The sequence below is a fragment of the Pelmatolapia mariae genome, linkage group LG5, assembly GCF_036321145.2.
Source record: "Pelmatolapia mariae isolate MD_Pm_ZW linkage group LG5, Pm_UMD_F_2, whole genome shotgun sequence".
NCBI classification, from domain to species: Eukaryota; Metazoa; Chordata; class Actinopteri; order Cichliformes; family Cichlidae; genus Pelmatolapia; species Pelmatolapia mariae.
The window spans coordinates 34,231,341-34,252,695 of record NC_086231.1 but is presented as its reverse complement, the minus strand read 5'-3'; the positions used below and the strand labels follow the sequence as shown (position 1 = coordinate 34,252,695).

The window sequence follows — 21,355 nt, the reverse complement described above, 5'->3', positions numbered from 1 at the left end:
TCCCCCTCACCTTTACTCCTATGCCTAGTCTATATAAAACAAAAAGTGGTTAAACGCTCCAGCTGGTGAGGTTTAGGCTAACCCCAAATATCATCATTTTCCTGTTTAATAAAGTTTAGAAATCAGTTTCACTGGTGAGAAATCTGAGCAAAGAACCATATTATAATACAATAAGTACTTCAAGAGCTCAAACTTTCCTTTATTCTTTTGAAAAGTATTTCCAGAGGTTTGTAGTGAAATAAAAATTTTTGAACCCTTTTTGATATACTTTACACAATATTTTGATTTATGATGATATATACACGTGTAGCATTCATTTCATTGTTTACTTAAATATGTTTAAATGATTAGTAATAAAGATCAAGTGAAAAAGTTTTTCTCAGGAACATTGTATGTGTATTCAGATTGTACAGTTACTGTAATGTACATGAAAAAGCGTTATAAAATGAGTCTACTTCATTTACATGAGTGAGTGCTGTCCCAGTTAAATGAATATAGAAGTTAAACATGGACACTGTTGGTAGATGTCACGAGGCCGTTCTCACTCCCGAGGCGTAACATCCCGACGTTTTGTCACGTCCTGCGGCGTTCCTGAGGAACGCGAAAGGTGACCTTCCACGTTGTTATGGTACGCGGCGGTTTCCAGCCCTGTACTGCAGCCCTAAACTTAACCTTATCACTAAGCCTAACCATAACCTTATGCCTAACCTTAACCATAACCTTATGCCTAACCATAACCTTATTCCTAACCTTAACCATAACCGTATCCCTACGCCTAAACCTAACCTTATCCCTAAACCTAACCATAACCTTATGCCTAAACCTAACCATAACCGTATACCTAAGCCTAAACCTAACCTTATCACTAAACCTAACCATAACCTTATTCCTAACCTTAACCAGCAGTTTAATGAGGTGAAATAGTGTTTTCTAAAGCGATTTTAAGGGAAAAAGCGAAGATGTGTAGATTGAGTCCAAACGGTTCTCATGTGTCCGCAGTTTTCCGATGTCGTGACGTAGGAATGCCTTGGGTGCCCGAAAACGTAATATGTTGACGATTTGTCACCTAGCGTAAAATGTTACGATTTGGGAGTGAGAACGGGTTGATGTCACATGTTCCCGCCCCTACTGAAACAGAGAGCATCTGAATGTTTAGTTTACAGTTCTGTAGGAAAAACGGGAGAAAAGAGGGCAATAATGTTAATGTTGCATTTGAAACCTTCTTTTCACCATGTCTGCATATACACAGCAGGTGAGGAGATAAACCATAATATTTCAGTTAGACAAGATCTCCTTCTAATGATCTCAGTACATGCTTGGATGAAATTATAATGGATTTAAATTGCCATTATCAAGAGTAAATGTCTCAAAAATAATGGCGTGTCACTGTAGCTCAGAAAACTGCTGCGCTCTGAGTCCCTTTTTAATCACTATCAGGTGCCACTAGCAGTGGCCGATGGCCCGGTCAATAATGATCGGATAGTTGCTCTTGGGGGGAGGGGGACGCCACTGCCACCTGGGGTCCTCCTCCATCTTTTATACATGCCAGTGAGGCCAAGCTCATCAAACATTAATGGCCAAAGCTTGGATTGCTCTACCTCCGTCAGCTAGACTATGACCCTGAGCTGTCAGTGGTCCAGGAGAGGTACTCCCGACCCGGCCCTAGCTGCCCCGTGAAGCCTGAATTCACTCTGACTCTGGTAACAGCAATGTGCCACTTGGTCACGGCCCTCTGATGGATTAGAAGCTCGGCAGTGCTCTCATAGTATCCCATAACCAATTAGAATCTAAACTATTGAATGCTAACCATATTCACCAGGACCTTTCCCTTGCAAAGTGCTTTTCCCAGTATAGTAGTGAGCCAGGCCATTATCCTCAGGAAGGGCTCCGCCTCCATCTTTGTAAACTCAGAAAGGATTGCTAGGTTCCAGCTGGAAGTGGCACTCACCAGCATTTACCAGTGTGAACACCCTGCTAACATCAGGCTGGTCACATATTATGCAATTGTTTGAGTCGAGTTATCGCCCCAAACCTCTGAGTAGTCAAGAAGAAGGTTTTGAGAAGGAAACTTAAGCGGCTTATTAAACAGAATTTCGAATATTGCTCTCTCGTTTAAAAAGTCTGAATTCATCTTCACCTGGAATGTGCGATTTAACTTTTTGTTTCAGTTTTCATCTCATAAAAACAAAGGAGCAAAGCTATGAATGAATAAAAGAGAGAGGTTAAGCTCTCGGCTATTCACTTCATGAACAGCTTAGTTAATATGACTGCAGCATAGTTTATAATGTTCAGCCACGTAGATAATCAATAGGGGGCTAATGGTTCCTGGAACACCTCCTGCTTCGTGCCCACGCCCTTTGGCTTGTATTATGGGAGAGTATCGTTCACTGGCAGCTCGGGGTTTTTGTTTTCACTGTTGTGTAGCATATGCCAGGAGCGGCAGTGTGTCGACAGAGGATGGACATTAGTGCTGTTACTGCTTGAGGAAATGCATGTTGTTAATGGTGTTGTGCATTTGCAAAGGCTGCAGGCACTAAGTGTTTTATTATATGTTTGGACTGTATGTTGTCACCCCATGTGTTTTGCATCACACCGATTAATTGTGCAAATCTGAGAAATGCACTTTTACAATAGAATAATAACAGTAATTAGAGACACACTTTCCTTATTTGTAAGCTGCTGCATCAATTGTGTTTACCCTTTCTGACCTCTTTACGCCTGTTCTCCTCCCACTTCCACCTCCTGCTGGCCACCCGCCCTTTAAATAAACCCCCCATCCCCTAACTCACCCCACCCAGCTTTCATTCTCTTTCCCTCATCTCCTCCTCTTCATCCGCTTTTATTATTTCTGGTTGAAGTCTGCAATCAATTAGTATGAGAGAAGGCCCAATCAATTCCCGCTCATTTGCAATTCCTGCCCGTTAAACACTTTCCTTTATTACCAATGTCATAATTAATGCGGAGGAGATTGAGGGGTGGGGGATGGGTGGATTCTGGGGGTGGGGGAGTGGAAGGGGGTGGGAGAGTCTTTGCCTTATCGCCTGCTGCTCATCCAGACATCACTAATCATCAGTGTAGCGGGCCATGCTTGCTTTGTATACAGTAGGCCCAACAGTAAAGAAGTGAAGCTGGACTTGGCGACAGACGCTTTACAGTTCTGTTCATATGACAGTCAGTGAATGCACTGCTATGGAGAAGTAAATATATATTGCGTATGTTCTGAACGTCGTCACAAGAGTAAACTCGAGCAGCCCGTGTTGGTAACTGTCCCCCAAGGACAAACTGTCCACAATGTCAGAATTTGCTCAAGGACATCCTTTATTTATTTTTTTTATTAATTTATTTATTTTGCATGACATCTCTCTTCAGTGGAGTGTGATGCAGAAAACTGTTTGGGCCTTTTGTGCCAAACCTCTTGCAACAAAGATAAGCACATTTTCTGCAGTGCTGCAACCACAAATGACTGCAAATTATGCTCTCGCATTTTTGGCTCATTTAAAATCAAGCCAGAAAAAGAAAAAAGAAAATGTTGAAAGGTGATTACAGCTGAAATCATTATCACTTATAAATGCCTGAAATGTTCCTGCACTTGTCATGGCCCTGAGCCTGTGGACTCGGTGGTTTTGGTTTGGATTATTATCTTATGTTTAAAGTTAATTCATGTTAAGATTTTCTTGTTCTTAGGTTTGGTTTCTGTTTTGTATTTTGAGCTCCTTTTGTTCTGTGTCTCTGTGTTTCCGTCCTGTTGCCATGTCTTATGTCTCGTGTCTGTGCGTGCCTGTTGTACTTCCTGTTTTACTTTGATAGTCCCTGTCCTGTGTGTAGTGTGCCTGGTTTTGCTTCCTCTTGTCTCGTCAGCTCTGATTTCTCCCAGCTGTGTTTCCCTCCTGTCTCCCATTCCCTGATTGCTCCTGTGTGTATATAAGCCCTGTGTTTTCTTCTGCTTGTTACTGGTCCGTCTGCGTTACCTCCACGTGTCATCCTGTGGTCCGCTCTTTATGTTTTCCTGTGAGTTACGGTTTCAGATTTGTTAGTTAGATTGTCCCAGTTTAGCTTTGTTCTTAGCTTCCGTCTGTCCCATCTCGGCTCTGTCTGTATTATTACCTCATGTCAATAAAGCTCACTCATTGCATCGTCAGTGCCTGCGATTGGGTCCTTTCCGTTCAACTTCACACGGCTGTCGCGGCAGTCGTGACAACACTATCTACAAAACAAGTCTACAAGCAAAATTAGACTAGTGAAACCCGTGCATTGGCTGCTTACTATTAACCAGCATGTATGTTAATGAATCAGAATAATTTTAAATCAAACTTTCAATCTGCTATTGCAAACACCACCAGTCCCCAACTTTCATGGTGTTACAGGATTCAAATGTGTGACTTCTGTGACTATAGAAACTGACATAAAAGGTCCAAGAAGGAAGTCACAAAAGACAAAGTTTCCTTGGGAGTGGTGATGGTTCAATAATGTTTTTAATGAGATTTCAGATAATAAAAGAAATCCTGTATTTGCGTATGCACTGTTTGAATGTAGTCATACACTCTCCAGTGTATATGACCAAGTTTATTGCACAATGAGTTTTCCAGCAATGCTACACAAAATAATAAAAACACAGAGTAAGGGCTATAAACAATTACAAATGAACAAAACACGAAAACAGCTGTGAAACCACCGCTCAGAGATTCAAATTGACTGCAAACGGCCCTCGCGTCCTCAATGTGACGTTTCCAGGGGTCCATTGTCTCAGAAAGGGTCTATGGCTAGTAGATGTGCACAGCTGTGGGGAAGCATGTTTTATGAGCAGCAGGATGAGATGGTAGTGTGACTGGGGTAGGAGGGTGCAGGTGGTGGACCAGTGGTAATTACTGGGAAGCCCTGCTGCTCAGTTAGTGGTCCCAACACACCAGTCTGTCTTCTTCTGGACCCTAATGAAAAGCCTTTTAATATCTGATTAGCTTTTAATGTCACTCTGTGGGAGTGGGTGTGGTCTGGAGACTTTTATTAGAGACTAGGAAAATGGGCCTGCGCGCCGGCAGTTTGTCATTTTTGATTGAAGAGCCGAGGGATGCAGGTGGAGATATAATTACACCAGAGGTCAGTAATGTTTTCATAAGTTTCCGGTTGCATGTTTATGTGCAGCCTTTTATGGTTTCTTCCTAGTCTCCATTTCAGCCCGCAGAGGTGTCACTTTGATGGATTGTACAGATAAAGTATTTGATGACACAGGAGAGCTCGGGCCCATTAGAAATTCATAGCAGATTATCCACACAGCTCAAATGAAAATGGACATCAGAGACATAATGGCTGTCGTTGGCATTTTCCACCACTTTCTGTGATATTGTTTCCTTTTCGTGACTTTACCACTCTCATTTTTGAAAACAACAATTCTTCAAAGAGTCGCTAACAATCATATTGTTCTGCTTGTGCTTCGCGCCGTCAGCTTTCATCCGATCGCCTCTATCAAGTCACGGTGACAAGAGCTCTCTTGCAGAAATGAGCTCTCATGCTGCATCAATACGAGTTGTCTTTGAAGGAAGTCCATGCAAACAATTTGTGGACTTTTTGTTGTATTCTATTCCTATTTGTTCTTTTTTCAAAGGTTTGTTTTCACTGTTTGACTAAAACCTCGTCACAGATGTCGCTGAATCATCATTTTTCACCAGAGACAGCACTTTGGAAAGATGCTTTGTAGTGACAGTCCAGATGCATGCCACAAATGTATTTAATATCTGGCTGTGCAAAGCAGCCAGGACTTAAAGGTAGTGGGTTTTTGCCGGGCCGTTTGATTGCCGCTCAGCTGTAGCTGTGTGTGTGTGCTGTGTGAAATGTGTTCAGCTGTTATGGTGCATCCTGCATACTTGTTAAATATAAATGGCTGCCAAACTGATCGTGGCAGGTGAACGCTAAAGCTCAAAGGAAATTCCTGTCCAAGTCTTTAGTCTTACAAGTTTAGCTTTAATACATTTGCACATGATTCAGTAGCCCGTTTGCTGGCCTGTTTAAACCTGAAACATGGGGTCAAAGAGGTTTTTTTAAACACTTACATACCTTGATTTGTTAGCAAATGAATTCTAACTTAAGACAAATTAAGCCGGGGATGTCAAAGTCATTTTACATTGCAGGCCACGCACAGCCCACTTTGATCTTATGTGGGTTAGGGTTAGAGATAGCTTGTTATGAGAAAAAGAAGTGAAGTTTCAACATTGAGTCTCAGTTTTTCTACATGATAAAAAAAATGCTCTGCTCTGTCAGCACCCCTCTTTGGGCTTAAATTGTTAGAAGTAAATGTGTAAAATTAAGAACTCTGTAATTACACAATTTGGTATAGTATGAATGGCCATGGGGGACATCTTTGTCACTAGGAAAAGCTATAAAACTTGTAAAAAATAGAGTGAAAAGTCCAGAATTTATTTCCTACTTCACATTTTTCAAAGCCATCCAATGAGCCACGTTGACTGGGGCTCACTCTGGCTCCTGGGCCTTATGTTTGACATCCCTGGATTGGGGCAATGTATCAGAATTCTGTTGCCTGTGAACTTTCCAAGGTGTACCATTCAAAATAATAAAGAAACAGAAACATATTTCCTTTAAAACGATAAATTTGTCCGTGTATCCTCCACGGACTCGTCTTTCAAACAGCCTGCTATGACTTTTCACAGAGTCACAGCAACCACAGCGATCATTAATTAGTCACTTGCTTGGTTGATGCTGTTTATGATGCAATCCATGGATGTCTTCAAGGGGCATCAATTAAGTGAAAGTCACTGGCATGTCTGTTTTGCACAAGGTATCCTTTAGCAGCAGTGCATGATGCACCAGTTTATGCTATTAGTGAGACATATCTGTCACTCCCAGCTCACCTTTTTTCTGCATGCAGGACCGCTATTGTGATGAGACATATTTTACCCCAAACCAAGATCTTGTCCTAAATCTACTCTGTCAGAGTTTTTTTGTATATGGGGAAATCTTTTAAATGTTTAAATTTATGGAATGAATGCACACATGCATGGCACATGTTCGATTGCAGACTTGATCTCAGGACTAAAATCTCTCAATAACCAACATCAAGGCACCAATGCTAAAGAATGCCTTCTTCATAATGAAAAGAAGCAGGTAGCATCTGATTAAACTGCATTTCATGAAAACCTGCCATAAGAATATGTCGTATTAGCCCACTGGGCAATCCACTGATCCCTAAGGTTCATGTGGCTTGCGTGTCTTTAGCATACCCTAGTGTGTCAGAACACGCTTGCTCAGACACGGACCAGTTGGAATGGACACATTGCATGTCTGTTGTGGTCGCTAATATGCAAGGAACACTCAAACACTGCTTTTATGCAGCAGCATTAAAAATTGCCGCATGAACACACTGATTAATTTAGAAGTCATGCGAGAGGGGCATAGGCAGTGCACCCAAAAACAATCCCAGATAAGCGGCACAGTGTGAGAGTTCTTTTCTTCTACACAGACAGATTGTGATTTGCGTGTCTGTGCGTGTAAATGGGTATGAGAGAGAGAGAGCATAAAACTGAGATGCTCCTTTCAGTTCAGGATGAAGAGAAAAAAAAAGAGGCCTGTAATATTCGGGGAAGTGGGGATTGGTAGGGGGGGTTTGGCTTCTAGTCTTCTCATCTCTTATAGAAAGACTTAGAGACTCTTTCCAAAGAATGATTCTGCCATTGTCCCACTCTGGCTCTGCTTTTAAATGATCAGATCATCTCATGAAACCCCTCCCTGCAGTCAGTAGCAGTACATCTGCATTTATGGTTTGTTAGCATCCAAACTGTTCACTGTTCGTAGACATAAACTACACCTTTCTTAGCTGCTACTTCAAAGCACATTGTGCGCTGTCTGTGCTGCACAACAACATTCAATATTTAGTATTTATTGCTGTTTACACTTAGCTAGATTAACATGATGGTGTTGTGTTTAGTATGTTGCTTTGTTTTTTTTTTTTGCTTGTTTTCTATTCTTTTTCTCTCAACAGGTGATCCAGGAGATTTTTTTTTCTCTTTGTCTTTGTAAGTGCCCTTTCTCACTGTCCCTCTTCCCTTCTGTTTTTCTTTTCCTTCCTCTCTTTCTTTCTCCCTTTCCTATCCCCCAATCATGTCTGTCTCATCTGTAACTACTGAAAAAAAAATAAATAATAACAACAAAAGTTGATCAAATGGACCAATACGGCAATGCCATGATGATCCATTTGGCAAAATAAATCCATTTGGTATCCTTGTTGGTCTTCAGACAACAATTCTGACGGCTAAAGAACCAAATGGGACAGACAAAAAAAAAGAAGCATCCAAACTGTTATATTGAAGACGTTTCTGTCACAAATCCAGCAACAGTACGCTTCTTATTGACCTCTCGTACTACATCAGATTCATCTTTAAAGTGATGCATGGCGTCGGGCCATGAGGTGGCACTCAGCTGCCTGACGGTAAACACTCATTAATTCCAGCTCTGCCAGAACACACAAACATCTGCCGTCTGTTGCCGCGGTGACTCAATGGACCCCATCCAGCAGGCACCGTAGCATGCCTTTCTGCGCACCGTATTTCAGTGCACACAATGCCAGCCGGTCCTGGTACCAAAACAAAGCAGCCGCCTCCTCGTGGCTTGAAGCAGGTCCGCTGTGTGTTAGAGGGAATCCCGGATCCTGCGCAGAGCCTGCTGCTTGCTCACATGTGCGTGGACGGATGTTTAAATGCTCTGACAGAAGCCCTCACGCAGCACAACCCAGGCCCTCGCTGCCTTTCTCCAGAGGCCGTCCGTCCTGACATCGCAGGCTGTGGGGCAAGGCCTGGTTTCATTTTCGAGGATTCTCCTCAGATTCTGTTTCCTGTACAGAGGTGCTTTTCTGAGGAAGTGACTTATCATTTCTATCAGAGTGATAACATCAACTTGGTCTGTGTGAAGTGTCTGCTTAGATTTGTGCAGCCGTTATCAGCTTGAGCTGCTTTATTCATTGTACCACAAAAAGAAAAAGCCACGATTCAATTTGTGGTTCCAGGAGGCCGCTGTGAGAAAGCAGACATGCTGTGAGCGCTGTCTTTAGTAGCGTGTTACATCTGGACACCTTAATGTTGTGACAGGCTGTCAGGAGACGGTGCCTTGCTTTCTTACGCCGACTCGTTTCTCTTCGTGGCGTTGAAGCCGACAGTACTGATGTGGTGTCAGAAGTAGTGCCAGCATAACACCAAGCCGCTGGGCTGCGGGCGCCTCTAATGAGCTCCCCTGAGTGGTTAGCAGGCCGATGGAGATGGCCCATCCTCTCTCCTCCCCCTCGCTCAGCGTGCTCGCCTCTAATTGGTGGGAGAAGAAAGAGGGACTTCACACTAACAGGAGACAAAGCTTTGGTCAAAGTGAGTGAGACAAAAAGTAAAAGAAAAATCTATTTCTGCCTCGTGTGAAAGCAGGTCCTCTCACCCCAATTATAATTTCTGGCAAAGGCCCGAGGTTTACGTCGTCCAGTATGTCCTGAGCCCGAGGAGAAAGACATGGGTGACGCAAGCAGAGTCAGGTGTTCGTTTTGGAAGATGGGAGACTCTGATGTGCCAAATGAATGCTGCTTTTTCACCTAGTTTTAATCACACTGTTGGCTCTTAATATCAAAGTGCTCTTCGTGCTCCTGATGTACTAAAGGGCGCGATGACTGGAATAATGACGCCCTCTACTGCTCAGTTAGCAACACAGCCAACAGAGGGAAACAAAATCAACAGGGGACCGTGGTACATGTTAGCTCAGCTCAACCACCAAAGGATCCAGAGGGAAACACAGTGAAATGTCTTTATTTTTTTATTAATTCTAATAAAGGCATGGCTGTAGTTTAAGAGGTGGAGCAAGCCATCTACTAATCAAGTAATATTCCACTATAACTGAGCATATTGTTGCTATGAGACACGTCTGGACAGTGTTCAGTGTGTGTGTGAATGCAGCTCAAAGCAGAGGCTTGATAACTGCTCAGGGCGTGAAGCTCAGGCAATTATGACATGAAATCTTTGTGTTTCGGTTCTCTTTATCAAAGCAAGCTTGTGGCAACATTATTCAAAGATATATTTTGGATTTTAAAAATGTATTTAAGCATTCTGGTGTCACAGTAGCACACCCACGTGTGCCAAGATCCAGGGTTTCCAGGAAGAACAGTGTACTAGTGTCATTTGGCTCACCAAATTGTGTGCACACATCACATTACGTGGATACAAAATGTGCAGAAACAAACTAAATTCTTATGCAAAGTGTGCTAAAGTATTAGCAAGAAGAAAAATGGATGCTTAAATAAATTAAAAGGCCTGGTGTGTTGATTCTGTTGATCATCCATATTTATTAGTCATTTAGTCCATCAGTTGCACAGCCAAATTAAATTGCTGCTTGGGGGCCAAAAATGAGCTGCTGGGTTCTTTTGCTCTCTGTTATCTTTAGAAACTGATTTTTAAAACACCAATGATGCACAAGCAGTAAGTTGGCGTCCAATAAAATTCCTTTCTTAGGTTAGTGGTTCATATATGAATTTCTCCACAAAAACCTATGAATCTACAAACATTTTACATTTACTGTGGTTATAGTTGATTATCATACACATTCAGAGTCAGAGAGTGTTTATTATATTGATCTCTGAGTGTATCGGAGCCTCGTGAAAGATTGGTGACCTGTCCGGGGTGGCCCCTGCCTTTCACCTTAACAATAGATGGATGGCAGAAAATGGTAAAAGTTCTTCTACCTCAGCCTTCATCAGGATGAAATTGCAGCTTCTTTTGCTCTGGATTGTTTGCCCGGTGTGAAAATATTAATTGAAAACCACACAAAAGTACTTACAGTGTACGGCTTCAGTGGACTACACTGTGCTACTATGTTCCGAAGCACTGTTACCATAGTGTGAACCCGGAGCTTCAGACAAACCAGTCTTCATCATTTAAAACGCTCTATTACATCAACTATTTCTCAAGGCTGTACCTCTGTTATGTAACTCCTACATCTGCCCAGCTCTAATTACAAACCCCGTCTGAGCTGTCTCAAGGATGTCACGCCTAAAACTTTTCCTTGATCTTCTTCTGTATGGCACTGTCTTTACTTCTATTCCATTCTCTCTCGCGTTTCTGAGATCACTCTGTGTCCGCACATTAGTTGTCATGCATTCAAGGCCGTTTTTCAGAAGTTGGCTGGACACAATAAACTCTCATTTTCTGTGTAAATGCCTTCCATTTAAACGCATTCACACTAAGCTTAAAAATGGTCGTCCAACACAAACTTTAACCTGCCTATTTGTGTCTGGATTCATCTTTGTATTCAATAAATGCCTGCAATAATTCTGTTCTCAACTCTGAGATGATGCATTCACATTTCTTTTCTTTAATTCAATCCAAAGTTTAGAAATCCGAAAATATTACAAAAAATATATCAAATAAAATGTAAAAAATCAGCGCGTTGCTAATCGGCTAATGTTTGGATTTATTCATCAGAAACCTGTGATCATGAGTCTTACTGTGCAAAAATGATGATTGGCTAATTTCACATGAAGCGTAGTGCTGGCTGCTTCAGGCCAGTATAGCACGGTGGCTGCTGTCACTCCAAGGTGCTTTGCAACCCACCTCAACCCTTTGTATTATTCATGCTATGTCATGTCATGGTTGTTGATATCTGCTCTGTTTTTAAAGGGAGTTTTGTTGCTTCTCTCCCTGCGTTTTGGCCTTCAGGGTATGAAATTGGATAGGTGTAGAGGTCTTTGAACAGAGCTGTAAAACCAAATATGTATAACTGCCATATGGTTAATTTTCATGTAACTAGTATCACAGCCCAGACCCAGAACTGAGCCACTGAGCACTTGCTGCTGCATATAGAGACTTGACACTCTGGGGGCACTGTTTGTTGAGATTTATAAACTGTAAGTCAAAAATGTGAGTGAGGAGGGGACAGTGTGTTGTTGGCTCAACCTGTGAATGATCTAAGAAGCAGCTAGCCAACTAGCCAGAGAGCTTCATAATTACGTCACCACCTCTACACACTTTCCTAGCAATGCTAACATCAAACACAGCAGTAACAAAGCAATCTCCCCCCCTAGGATCCTGCTGCTTCAAGTTCATGTCAACACTGAAGTTCTGTTTTGGTAAAAAGTAAAATAGTTTGGCGGTCATCCTGATATAATCTGTTCTTGTTTCTAAGAACTGCTGTTTTAGCAAAGTGAAGATGCTGCTCTAAAATTATGCAGTACTTAGATAGTCAAGACTTGGTGGAGTGGTTTCAGATCAGGTTTCTTCTTCCTCCTTTCTTCTTCTACTTTTGCTTCTACTTCTTTCACCTGCTCCCTTCAGGGGTCACCACAGGGGATCATCTGGCTCCATTCACAACAACCCCAACATCCTCCTTCATAACATCAACTCTCTGCATGTCACTACATCCAAGAACCCCCTCTGTGGTCTTCCTCTTTTCCTCCTGCCTGGCAGTTCCGTCTTCAACATCCTTTGTCCAATACATCCACTATCCCTGCTCTGCACATGTCCAGACCATTTCAATCATTCCTCCTCCAAACTGCTCAACCTGAGCTGTCCCTGTGATGTACTCTTGGTCATTCTGATTGGAAACCTGAACATCTTAACCTCTTCAGCTCTGCCACCTCCAGCTCAGCCTCATGACTTTTTGTTAGTTCCACCATCTCTGAACCACACACCATAGCAGGTCTCACTACCATCTTGTGGTCCCAGATCAGGCACTGGCTCTGAATTTTTCCTCAAACTGCCAAATAGGACAAGGAACAATAGCAACTCATCCAAGAATCTCTTCTATCTGAAGTCAGAGCTACATTATTTTTTTTATACATAAAACAGATAAATAGGAGCCTCTTTCTTGCACATAGAAACTTAAACTGGATTCTAACTGGAAAGTGTTACCATATACTAAAAAAATATACTTTTTAAAAATTGCACTTTTTTTAAATTATCAGCCTTTTCCAGCTAGATTTAAAAGGCTGAAAGATCTCTGTGGCTTTCTTCGTGCTCTTCCTCTGGTTTGTTCTGCAACATTTGAAACGCTGCCGCTGATGCCTGTGATGTCACGGGCTGTCCTGCTTTCAGAGGCTTATGGAGAAACGATAACAAGCTCCTTTATCCTCATTAGCGCCATTACATTATGACGTAGCCTCTAGCTATTGTTGTCTTTCTCCGTCTCCCCTTTGTTTTCCTTCCCTCTCCTTCCCTTCCCTGCCCGAGACACAACCAGCCAGACAAGGTGTATCTTAGTTAACTTTGTCTGCAGAAGAGACACGTGAGGAAAGCATAACATTGTCGAGGAAATCTCAGGGCTGCCTGCTACAACTCTGTCCCTCTAGAAATGGTGGAAACACAAAAACTACATTTGCTCAAAAGAAAGGTGCTAAAAGCAACTCATGAGTGTCTCTTTAAAACAGATATTCTGATATACATTAGATGGACATGTAAAATCAAATCAATGTTTCTGACCCAGAGCTTATTCCATATCTTTTTATGCAGTCTGTGCTTGTGACTGGTGGAATTCAGTTAGTGTTGTTAAAGCTAATATGAGAGCACATATAGTTTTTCCCTAACTGAACAGCAACTTCTAAGACTGAGAAATGAAGCTAGTGTGGAAGTTGAAATAGCTGCTGTGAGGCTGACTGCATCATTCCCCACAGAAAGCTCATAGGGGTTATTCTTAAACTTGTTCAGGCTCGAATTTTTGCATTATTATATTCGGGCTCCGTTGAGTGTCAGATGGGATCCTGCTAGGTTTTTGTTAGCTCAGCTAATACCTCTCTGAACTCGACCACAAACAGCCTTGTGTAATGCTGTTTGTGGCTTTTGGAGCATTTTAGTGGAAATAATTTGACCTGCTGTGGGGTTAAACTCATCCATGCTTCAGGTTTTCTGACTAAAATCCTAGCATTGTATTAGCCTGTTAGCACTACATAGGTAGGTATATGTACTCCAAATCCACCCTTTTGCCCTGTCTTTCTGTTTTTGCTGTCTTAACTTGAGTTTTATCTTTTAGAAACAGCAAACTAAAAACATGACTTGATTCAGTAATCTATCTTTCTTCAAGGTGCTGTCATGTCGGTGTCACTTGTTTGCAGAATGAATTATTTGAAGCTACTAGTAGTTATTTTTATTCTCGCTGCAGGGAACGCGCTGGTGTAAACAGCTAAGGCAGATTTTTTTTTTGGCAGCACATGGAAGAGAAATATTTAAACCTAGGTGATGTGATCTAAACTGGGACGCCACCTGTCAGGAGGAGCCATTAGTGGGAAATCCCATTACCAGTAATCCTATAGGCCCAGTGATAGGAGCACAGTAAGTAGTCTCCACTCTCTCCTTATGTCTGTTTCTCGTGGCCTCGCTGTATAAACAGTAGTGGCCACAAACCTGTGAGTGCCAGTCTTGGAAGAGGGCATGACCCCTGGCAAACTTCCTGCAAGTGGACAGAGAAACGAGCTCAGGATATTAATGCCGTTCCATGCCAGCTGCAGTTCATTGTCAAAACAGTGAGTCGTACACTCTTAGAAGCTCCTTCATTTAAAAAAAGAACGCTTCTCTCTGTTAGTCTGTTTAATTGACTTCCATCGTCTGTCAGACACAGGACTGCGTGCTTCATCACCACCTTACAGCCAGTTTTGTCAGCTTCAGCAGTGCTTATCACCTCACAGTTTTTAGCTAAATTTAGACCATTGGCTTAATGCCATGCTGCTGTGTTATTGTTGTTGATGGTGGTGGTGTTATAGTAATGGGTTTCAGCTAAGCATAGAAACCAAGTAGAGCTCAAAGTCAGTACTAATGGTAGTACTTAACTTTAGTAATGATTTGGAGGTATTTTCAATTCAGATACTTTGGGTTATTATCCAAAAAGTAGCATTATCTCACAGCTAGAAGGCAGCTGGTTCAAACCTCCTGGTAGGTAAGGGCCTTTCTGTGTGTTTCTCTGTGAGTTTCCACAGTTAAGTTGTTACGTTATCTGGTAATTCAAAATTTGCCATGAGTGTAATACAAGGTAGATAAATTGCTCAAGTGCGTGGATTCACAAATGCATGTGAAAAAGGTAATATGGCTTTTTAATAGTCAAAGTTCTTAAATAAAAGCATTTAAAATTGGTCAAATCACAAAAGGTTACCAATGTGCCAAAGCATCCTGACCACCTAAGTAGCTAATATGCTGTCAGTCTTTGCATGCAGCCAAATTAGCTCTAACTGATCAGAGGTCTTCTAGAGTCCAGGCCTCGAAGATTCCTCTATCTATCTGGTGCCAAGACATTAGCAGCACATCCTATAGGTCATGTAAGCTGTGACTTAGAATGGGATGAGACATTTTCCAACACTTCCTCCAACATCCTGCTGCTGTTGATGGTAAGTCACACCACCATCAGAATGTGGTCTCTCTACTGTCAAGTTACCATCATGTGAACTTTGCAGTTTGGGTCCTGCCTTTTTCAATCATATCTTTCTACCTGCTGATTGATCCCACATACAACATGGAGGTAATATTTTTTTGTTTTGGCTCAATGGAGTAAATATACACTTTTTTTCTCCAAGCAAGCTATCAGTTATTGGCATCACTGTCAGTCTAAAATCTTCACAATATCAAACTCAGAGGCTTACTCAGCAAAAACAGATCATTTCTTGTTCAGACATAGGGATAAAATTCACCATTTTCCCAGAAGAATCACTGATGTTTACGCCTCTTTATTTCCCACTTTGCTGTCTGCATGTTTCCCTGCAATCAAACTTGGAGCAGTTCATCTCATTAATTACCGCACATTCGCCCAGAGAGGAGAATAAGCCGGTGCATGAAAAGGCTGCACGCACTCAGGTCTCAGTGCTGCCTCCCTCTCTCTCGCTCTCTGTCAGTGTGAAGGACTAGGTGCAGAGAAAAACCTTGACCTTGCTGTGCTGCCAGCGAGCGGCAAGGACTTGCCGGGCTGCGTCAGGCTGGACACACAACTCCACTGAGAGGGAGGGAGTGAGTGGGGGTAAGAGAGAGAGAAACAGAGAGTTAGAGAAAGGGAATAGAGGAGGGGCTATGCTGAGAGAGTGACAGAAAGTGGTGGTGGTGGCGGTGGTGTTGAGGGGACTCAGAGTACAGCAGGGCCAGAGCTGTCTCTCTCTCTCTCTGAAGCTGGAGGTGAATGTGGAAGGATGGTCCCCTGCCTTCACGCTGCCAGTGTCGACCATATGCCCGGCTGCTCGCTGTCTCTCCCTGCCGGTAGGGCTGCTTCTCCTCGTGCTTCTGTTATTTTCATTTTCTGTCATGTCATACCTGCATATTGGCCTAGCTGGGACTGCTTTTTTTCTAATCTTTGGAGTGTGTGTGAGGTGAGAGCAGAGACGGAGAAAGAGAGTGCTTGCGGGCTACGTATGATCTTGTTTACACCCGCTGCCTGAGCAGGTGTCTGGCAGGGATGACTGTAGCAGCTGCAAATGCACTGTGCCCACCCCCCACCCTACGCCCCACCACTTCCACCCTCGCTCATCACTCCCTCTTCCCATCTCTCTCGAATAGTCTGATGTCATGGCAGCTGATGTTTGCTGCCTGCTGCTCGCTGTAGCAAACTGGGGTTGAAGGGACAGTCCAACTTCTCAGACAGCGCCTGGACTGTTGTTGTCCTTTATCTCTGACCCCCCCATCCCCCCCATCTCCTCTCCCTCTATGCAGAGGCAGATGTGTCCTCCGAGCAGCCTTGCAAACCAGGGGTTGTGCACTTGTTGTTGATGTTTTTTCTCTTTGGTGTTGTCTTTAACTCTGCTGCATCCCGGTTCTACTTTTGCTGAGCGCAGGCGTCTGTGTGATGAATTCCTATTGATCATTTAAACAGACCCAGGAATAGTTCATTACATCAGGCTTCTCTCTGCTGACCTAGACAGCATTCAGCGTACAAAGTGGACAGGCTCCTGTGCCATACTAACCATTACTGCAAATGAGATGGAGGGTCCTCAGCAGTCACTCCCCTCTGCCTTGTACCAGTACTCATTGGCTTGCATGTCTTAATACGGTTTAATAATATTAATTCAATATTAATTCATCCTGCTTTGGCCCGCAGCACAGGATTACGTGTAACTTGTGTGATTTTTTTTTTCCTGTATGTAGCCTGACAGCCCACATCCGGGGCTTTCAGGCTCTGAGGCCAGAACTGTTTTTTCGGTTCTTGGTTTCTGTCCTCAGGGGCAGGATTTTCAGGTTGGGTAGATTATGCAGCATTAAGCTGCTTGGTATCAGATAATTCTACAATGATGAAATCCTCTAGGGTTATGAATTAAAATGGGTTGAGCTCTGCCGTTGTGTTGCACTCATGAGAATGTTTGTGACTTTTTTTAGGGTTTAGATTCAGTGCATCACAGCTGTTGCTAAACAGGAAATTTGTTGCCTTGTCCAACGTTTAGGAAGACATTTCCTGCCTGCTTTGAATCTGCAGCTCGGGTGCAGAAAATAAAGCGGATGGTGCCATAAGTGTTCTGAGAAGAGAACGCATCCAAATCACTCCAAGAGTGAAGCACGCAGAAGGATTTAGGCTGTTTTTTTAATGCAAACTACATCAGCGAGTGCTCGATAAATCACAGGCTCATCAGAAGAGTTTTCAGGAGGACGAATCAAAGGAGGTGAAAAGGAGCCAGGAAGCTTTGACAAGCTCCTGATGACTCATCTTGCATATGATTTGAAAGGCATTAGGTATGGGCCCAGCCGGCCGGACAGAGGCTCACTCTGCTGGCCCATCATTCATTATCACTCCAAGGAGACTCCACTCCAGGATAATGATTCTGATTGGAGTTTGCTGAGGTTGAATCGAATCCAAAATCTGATGCACAGAGTCATCAGAGCCACATTTGTTCTCATCTTCAAATTTGAGTTGCCCTCTTTGTGTTTGGACAAGTGAATTATATGCAGCAAGAATGCTAGAGTGATATCACTCAAAGAATCCTGAATAGAAATGTTGAGAATTTTTTTAGATTATAGTTACTCTTTACATTTTTGCATATGCACAGTCCAACCTTTCTCATTCGCAGAGTGTCATTGACCATTTGGTCAAAGCATGTGGTCTGCCAGTTTATGCACACAAGATGTCCTTCAGTGGTGGAGCGTGATGCACAGGGTGAGACAGGCCTTTCACTCCAAACTGGTGCAGGCTCACTGTGAAGGGAACATTTCAGCCCAAACTTGTTCAAGTCCAAGCCGTCATGTTTTGGAACCACTACAATTTCCCATTCTTGTTGTCTTTTTTATTGCCGTGCTTGACGACCACTCGTGACTTTTGACCCCTGCATGGTTCTAGAGAACAGGCACACAAATGGCCTTATGGTGGCCGTGCACTTCTGATTGTTGTGTTACTAATTGATTGGCTCTACGTTATACCTGAGGATGTGGGCATTACTGTTTAGACAAGAAAGTACAAGTCTTTGTACACACACAATTCTCCGCCTCTCAAATGCCCAGTGATAAGACGTATGGTTCCAGCCAGTCTGCCATAGAGATTACAGTCTGTTTATGCCTGCCCAGCATTGGTCCACTGAGTCTCTAGGATTGGTGTCAACAGGTTGCCATAAAGCCCAATAACATGTGGCAGGGAAAGGCTGCAGGGGATTATTATGCTGGTGCTCACCTCGTCTCTTCCTATTATTACCACAATTACTGTCAGCAGATATAACAGGGGTTCTTGAGATGCTCTAAATTGTGAACGATTGTGTGTCATAGTGATTTAGTTTCACTACTACAACAAGCAGTGCCGTTAGTCACAACGCATAGTTGATGCAGAATGGCAAACCCACTACAGGAATGAGCATTCTGCATGCTGTAACAGGCTGACAGTTTCCTGTGGGATGAAATCAGGCCTTTAAATAAAGGGTGGTTTGGGGGGGGGGGGGACAATCAAGTGAAAAAGAAAGTTTTTACCCTACTCTGTGTCATCCTGTGAAAAATATAGTATATCCCATTATTCTGTATCATTTTCTCTACCTCACTATGGAGCAATCTTGTTTTTGCCATGTTGCTTCAGTTCATTGACATTTGCAGGGATTTGTACATGCACAGCTCTCTTATGGTCCTGATACAGCATTTCAGTCATGTTGAGAAATGAAAGCAGTAACAGTATGCTTAGGTTTCTGCGGACCATGCAGACTCCTGTGTAAACTTTCTTCTTCATATGACTGTGTTTTTCTTGTTGGGTGTGTAACCTTGCAAAGGAGATTCCTCCATTTGATCTGTTTTTGATATGCTCACGATCTAAGTCCCCCTTAATCCCTAACCCTAGTTCTAATCCTAACCCTACATGAAAGTGTAAATTGTCTTAGGAAAACCGTTCATCAAAGTCCAGAAAAGCAGGGGAAAAACAAAACAGCAAATATTAAAAATAAAACTTGGGTGTTTGTTTACCCAAACCTAAATGAACCTAAACTCATATATGGCGACAAAACAAAAAAAGAACAAAAAAAACCCCCAAAAAACAAAAGACATTCATAAACTTCTTCTGTTCGTGGCTTTTAAAATGTGCAAACACACTGTAAAGACATACAAATGAAGCTTGTTTTTGTGGTTGTTTAATGGTTCAAATAAATCCACACTGTACCTCCGTGTTGTTACAAACATAAAGTGAATGGAGCTTTCATAGCGGGCATACTTTTCCTGTACTCTCGCCAAGGAAAATGGGAATACGACTGTGCGCTTTGCATTTAGGATCAGTGGAAAATCTCCTCACACAAAGCTTTGTGTGCTGCTTAAGATTATCTATCCCTGTGTCAGTGTGAACCATGTGGTTCTATCCCGGTTCATTTGTCCACATAAACAAAAACCAAACATTCAATAAACAGATGCTTAAGCTGAAGTAACTTACTGGCCCTCTGGGAATTAATGCACTGATCATGAATTGTAATATCTCCTGTTCTCTGTCCCCTTGCACCCTGTCATTTCTCTGAGTTAGTTGAAATGTTATTGTTGAGTTATAAAGTACAGTGTATCCTGAGTCTATAGCATGTGGTGTGAAAAGTTGGAACTGTTTTTTTCCACTTGTACTCTAGGTCTGCATTTGTAGCCAGATTGGCCATGGTGACTGTGGCTTGGCAGCTGGGTTTTCCACATTTCTACTCAAGGAAAACACTTCCAGAGGTGCAGCTAGTCAGCTTCCAATTGCTGGAATGTGAAGAGAGAGGATGTACCGCTGGATGTAATGCTTAAAAGGAAGACTTATTAGAGCTGTTGGAATTTCATGATAAGCAAATAGCAGCTCATTTGCAGACTAATTTTTGTTATTTCTCAAATGAGACTTGATGTGATTCTTAAGGCAGACTGAGGTCAGATAGGCAAATAATTTCAGCCATGTGCTTTGTGCTCTACGTCAAGTAGGTAACCTTCATTGAATATGGATTTTCAAATAGATTCCTAACTGGAATTAAAACTGCTAAATGAGCTTAAAGTGAAGAATATAATACTGTTAAATGCTTAATTGATGCACCCGACTGGACGTTCAGCAGCTGAAACAACTGTGTGAGACATTTACAAGCTCTATTTAGTCTAAGAAATGTTAGCCATTTTCTCAGACCCAGAAAAACATATTTGTTGGAATGAATTAATGACAAAATTTAGATTTCTTTTTGAGCGTGATGAGTTTTGGCACCCAGCTGCTGGAGTTGGCATCAAATTCACGCTTGTTGTTAAAGATGTAGTCCAGTCCACATTCATCTCTTATTTCCAGCTTAGTATAATTTAGGATGAACTGAGGGTTGTACTAAGCCTGAAACATTGTTTTAGCATTATTTCCCCAGTTTTAAAGCAAGCTTTCATCCCACTGGCTGTCCTTTACACACAAAAGTTTAAAACAAAGGTAGGCGGGGCTTTAGTGCAATCAGCCACGCTGTGTGAAAATGTGCATATGAGACACTCCCAGTTTGTATGAAATAGAGAACCGAGTTGAGAAAAAACTGAACTAAAAGATAAACATGAATTAATGTGGTTTAAAATAATGGAAAATGCATAAAAAATAAACTTTGCTGAGAGTCATCACAGTTTTTAAGTTTTAAAGAAGTTACTCACAGCACCATAGCAAACATGAACTGTTGCTAATTTGGTGTCAAAATGTCACAGTACTGTGGGGGAGTGTGGGGGGGGGGGGGGGGGGGGGGCTCATTAGGGGATGGAACAATTTTGAGTTTGTACTCAAGAAATGATTTCTTGAATATATTAGCTGTGTGTATGGGAAATTTCAGAATCAGTTCAGTAGATCATGGTGATAATCTCGCTTCTTGGAAAGAAAATGTCATGTTGTTAAGCGTACACGTAACCTTGTGAAGGGGAGGGAGGCACAATAGGATGTGCCTGGCAATCGTGTTCAAACCTACAGGTCTTATCAGGCCATTCAGTTGCCTGCTTGGCAAGATATTCAA

At 42.4% G+C, this 21,355-nt stretch overlaps 1 protein-coding gene across 5 annotated transcripts in view; it reads left to right on the top strand.

Moving 5' to 3' along the window:
• Positions 1-21,355, top strand: part of iqsec1b (IQ motif and Sec7 domain ArfGEF 1b) — a 241,046-nt gene that overhangs the window by 181,316 nt on the left and 38,375 nt on the right. Inside the window, exon 1 of one of the 5 annotated variants that reach the window (XM_063474841.1) lies at positions 14,324-14,482. The exons of 3 other annotated variants lie outside the window; for them this stretch is intronic. In XM_063474841.1, the coding sequence (XP_063330911.1) occupies positions 14,391-14,482 (92 nt within the window). In that variant the 5' untranslated portion in view covers positions 14,324-14,390. Of the gene's footprint in view, positions 1-14,323; positions 14,483-16,010; positions 16,194-21,355 lie in introns of those variants that run through there. One more of the 5 variants, XM_063474842.1, reaches the window with a different exon arrangement.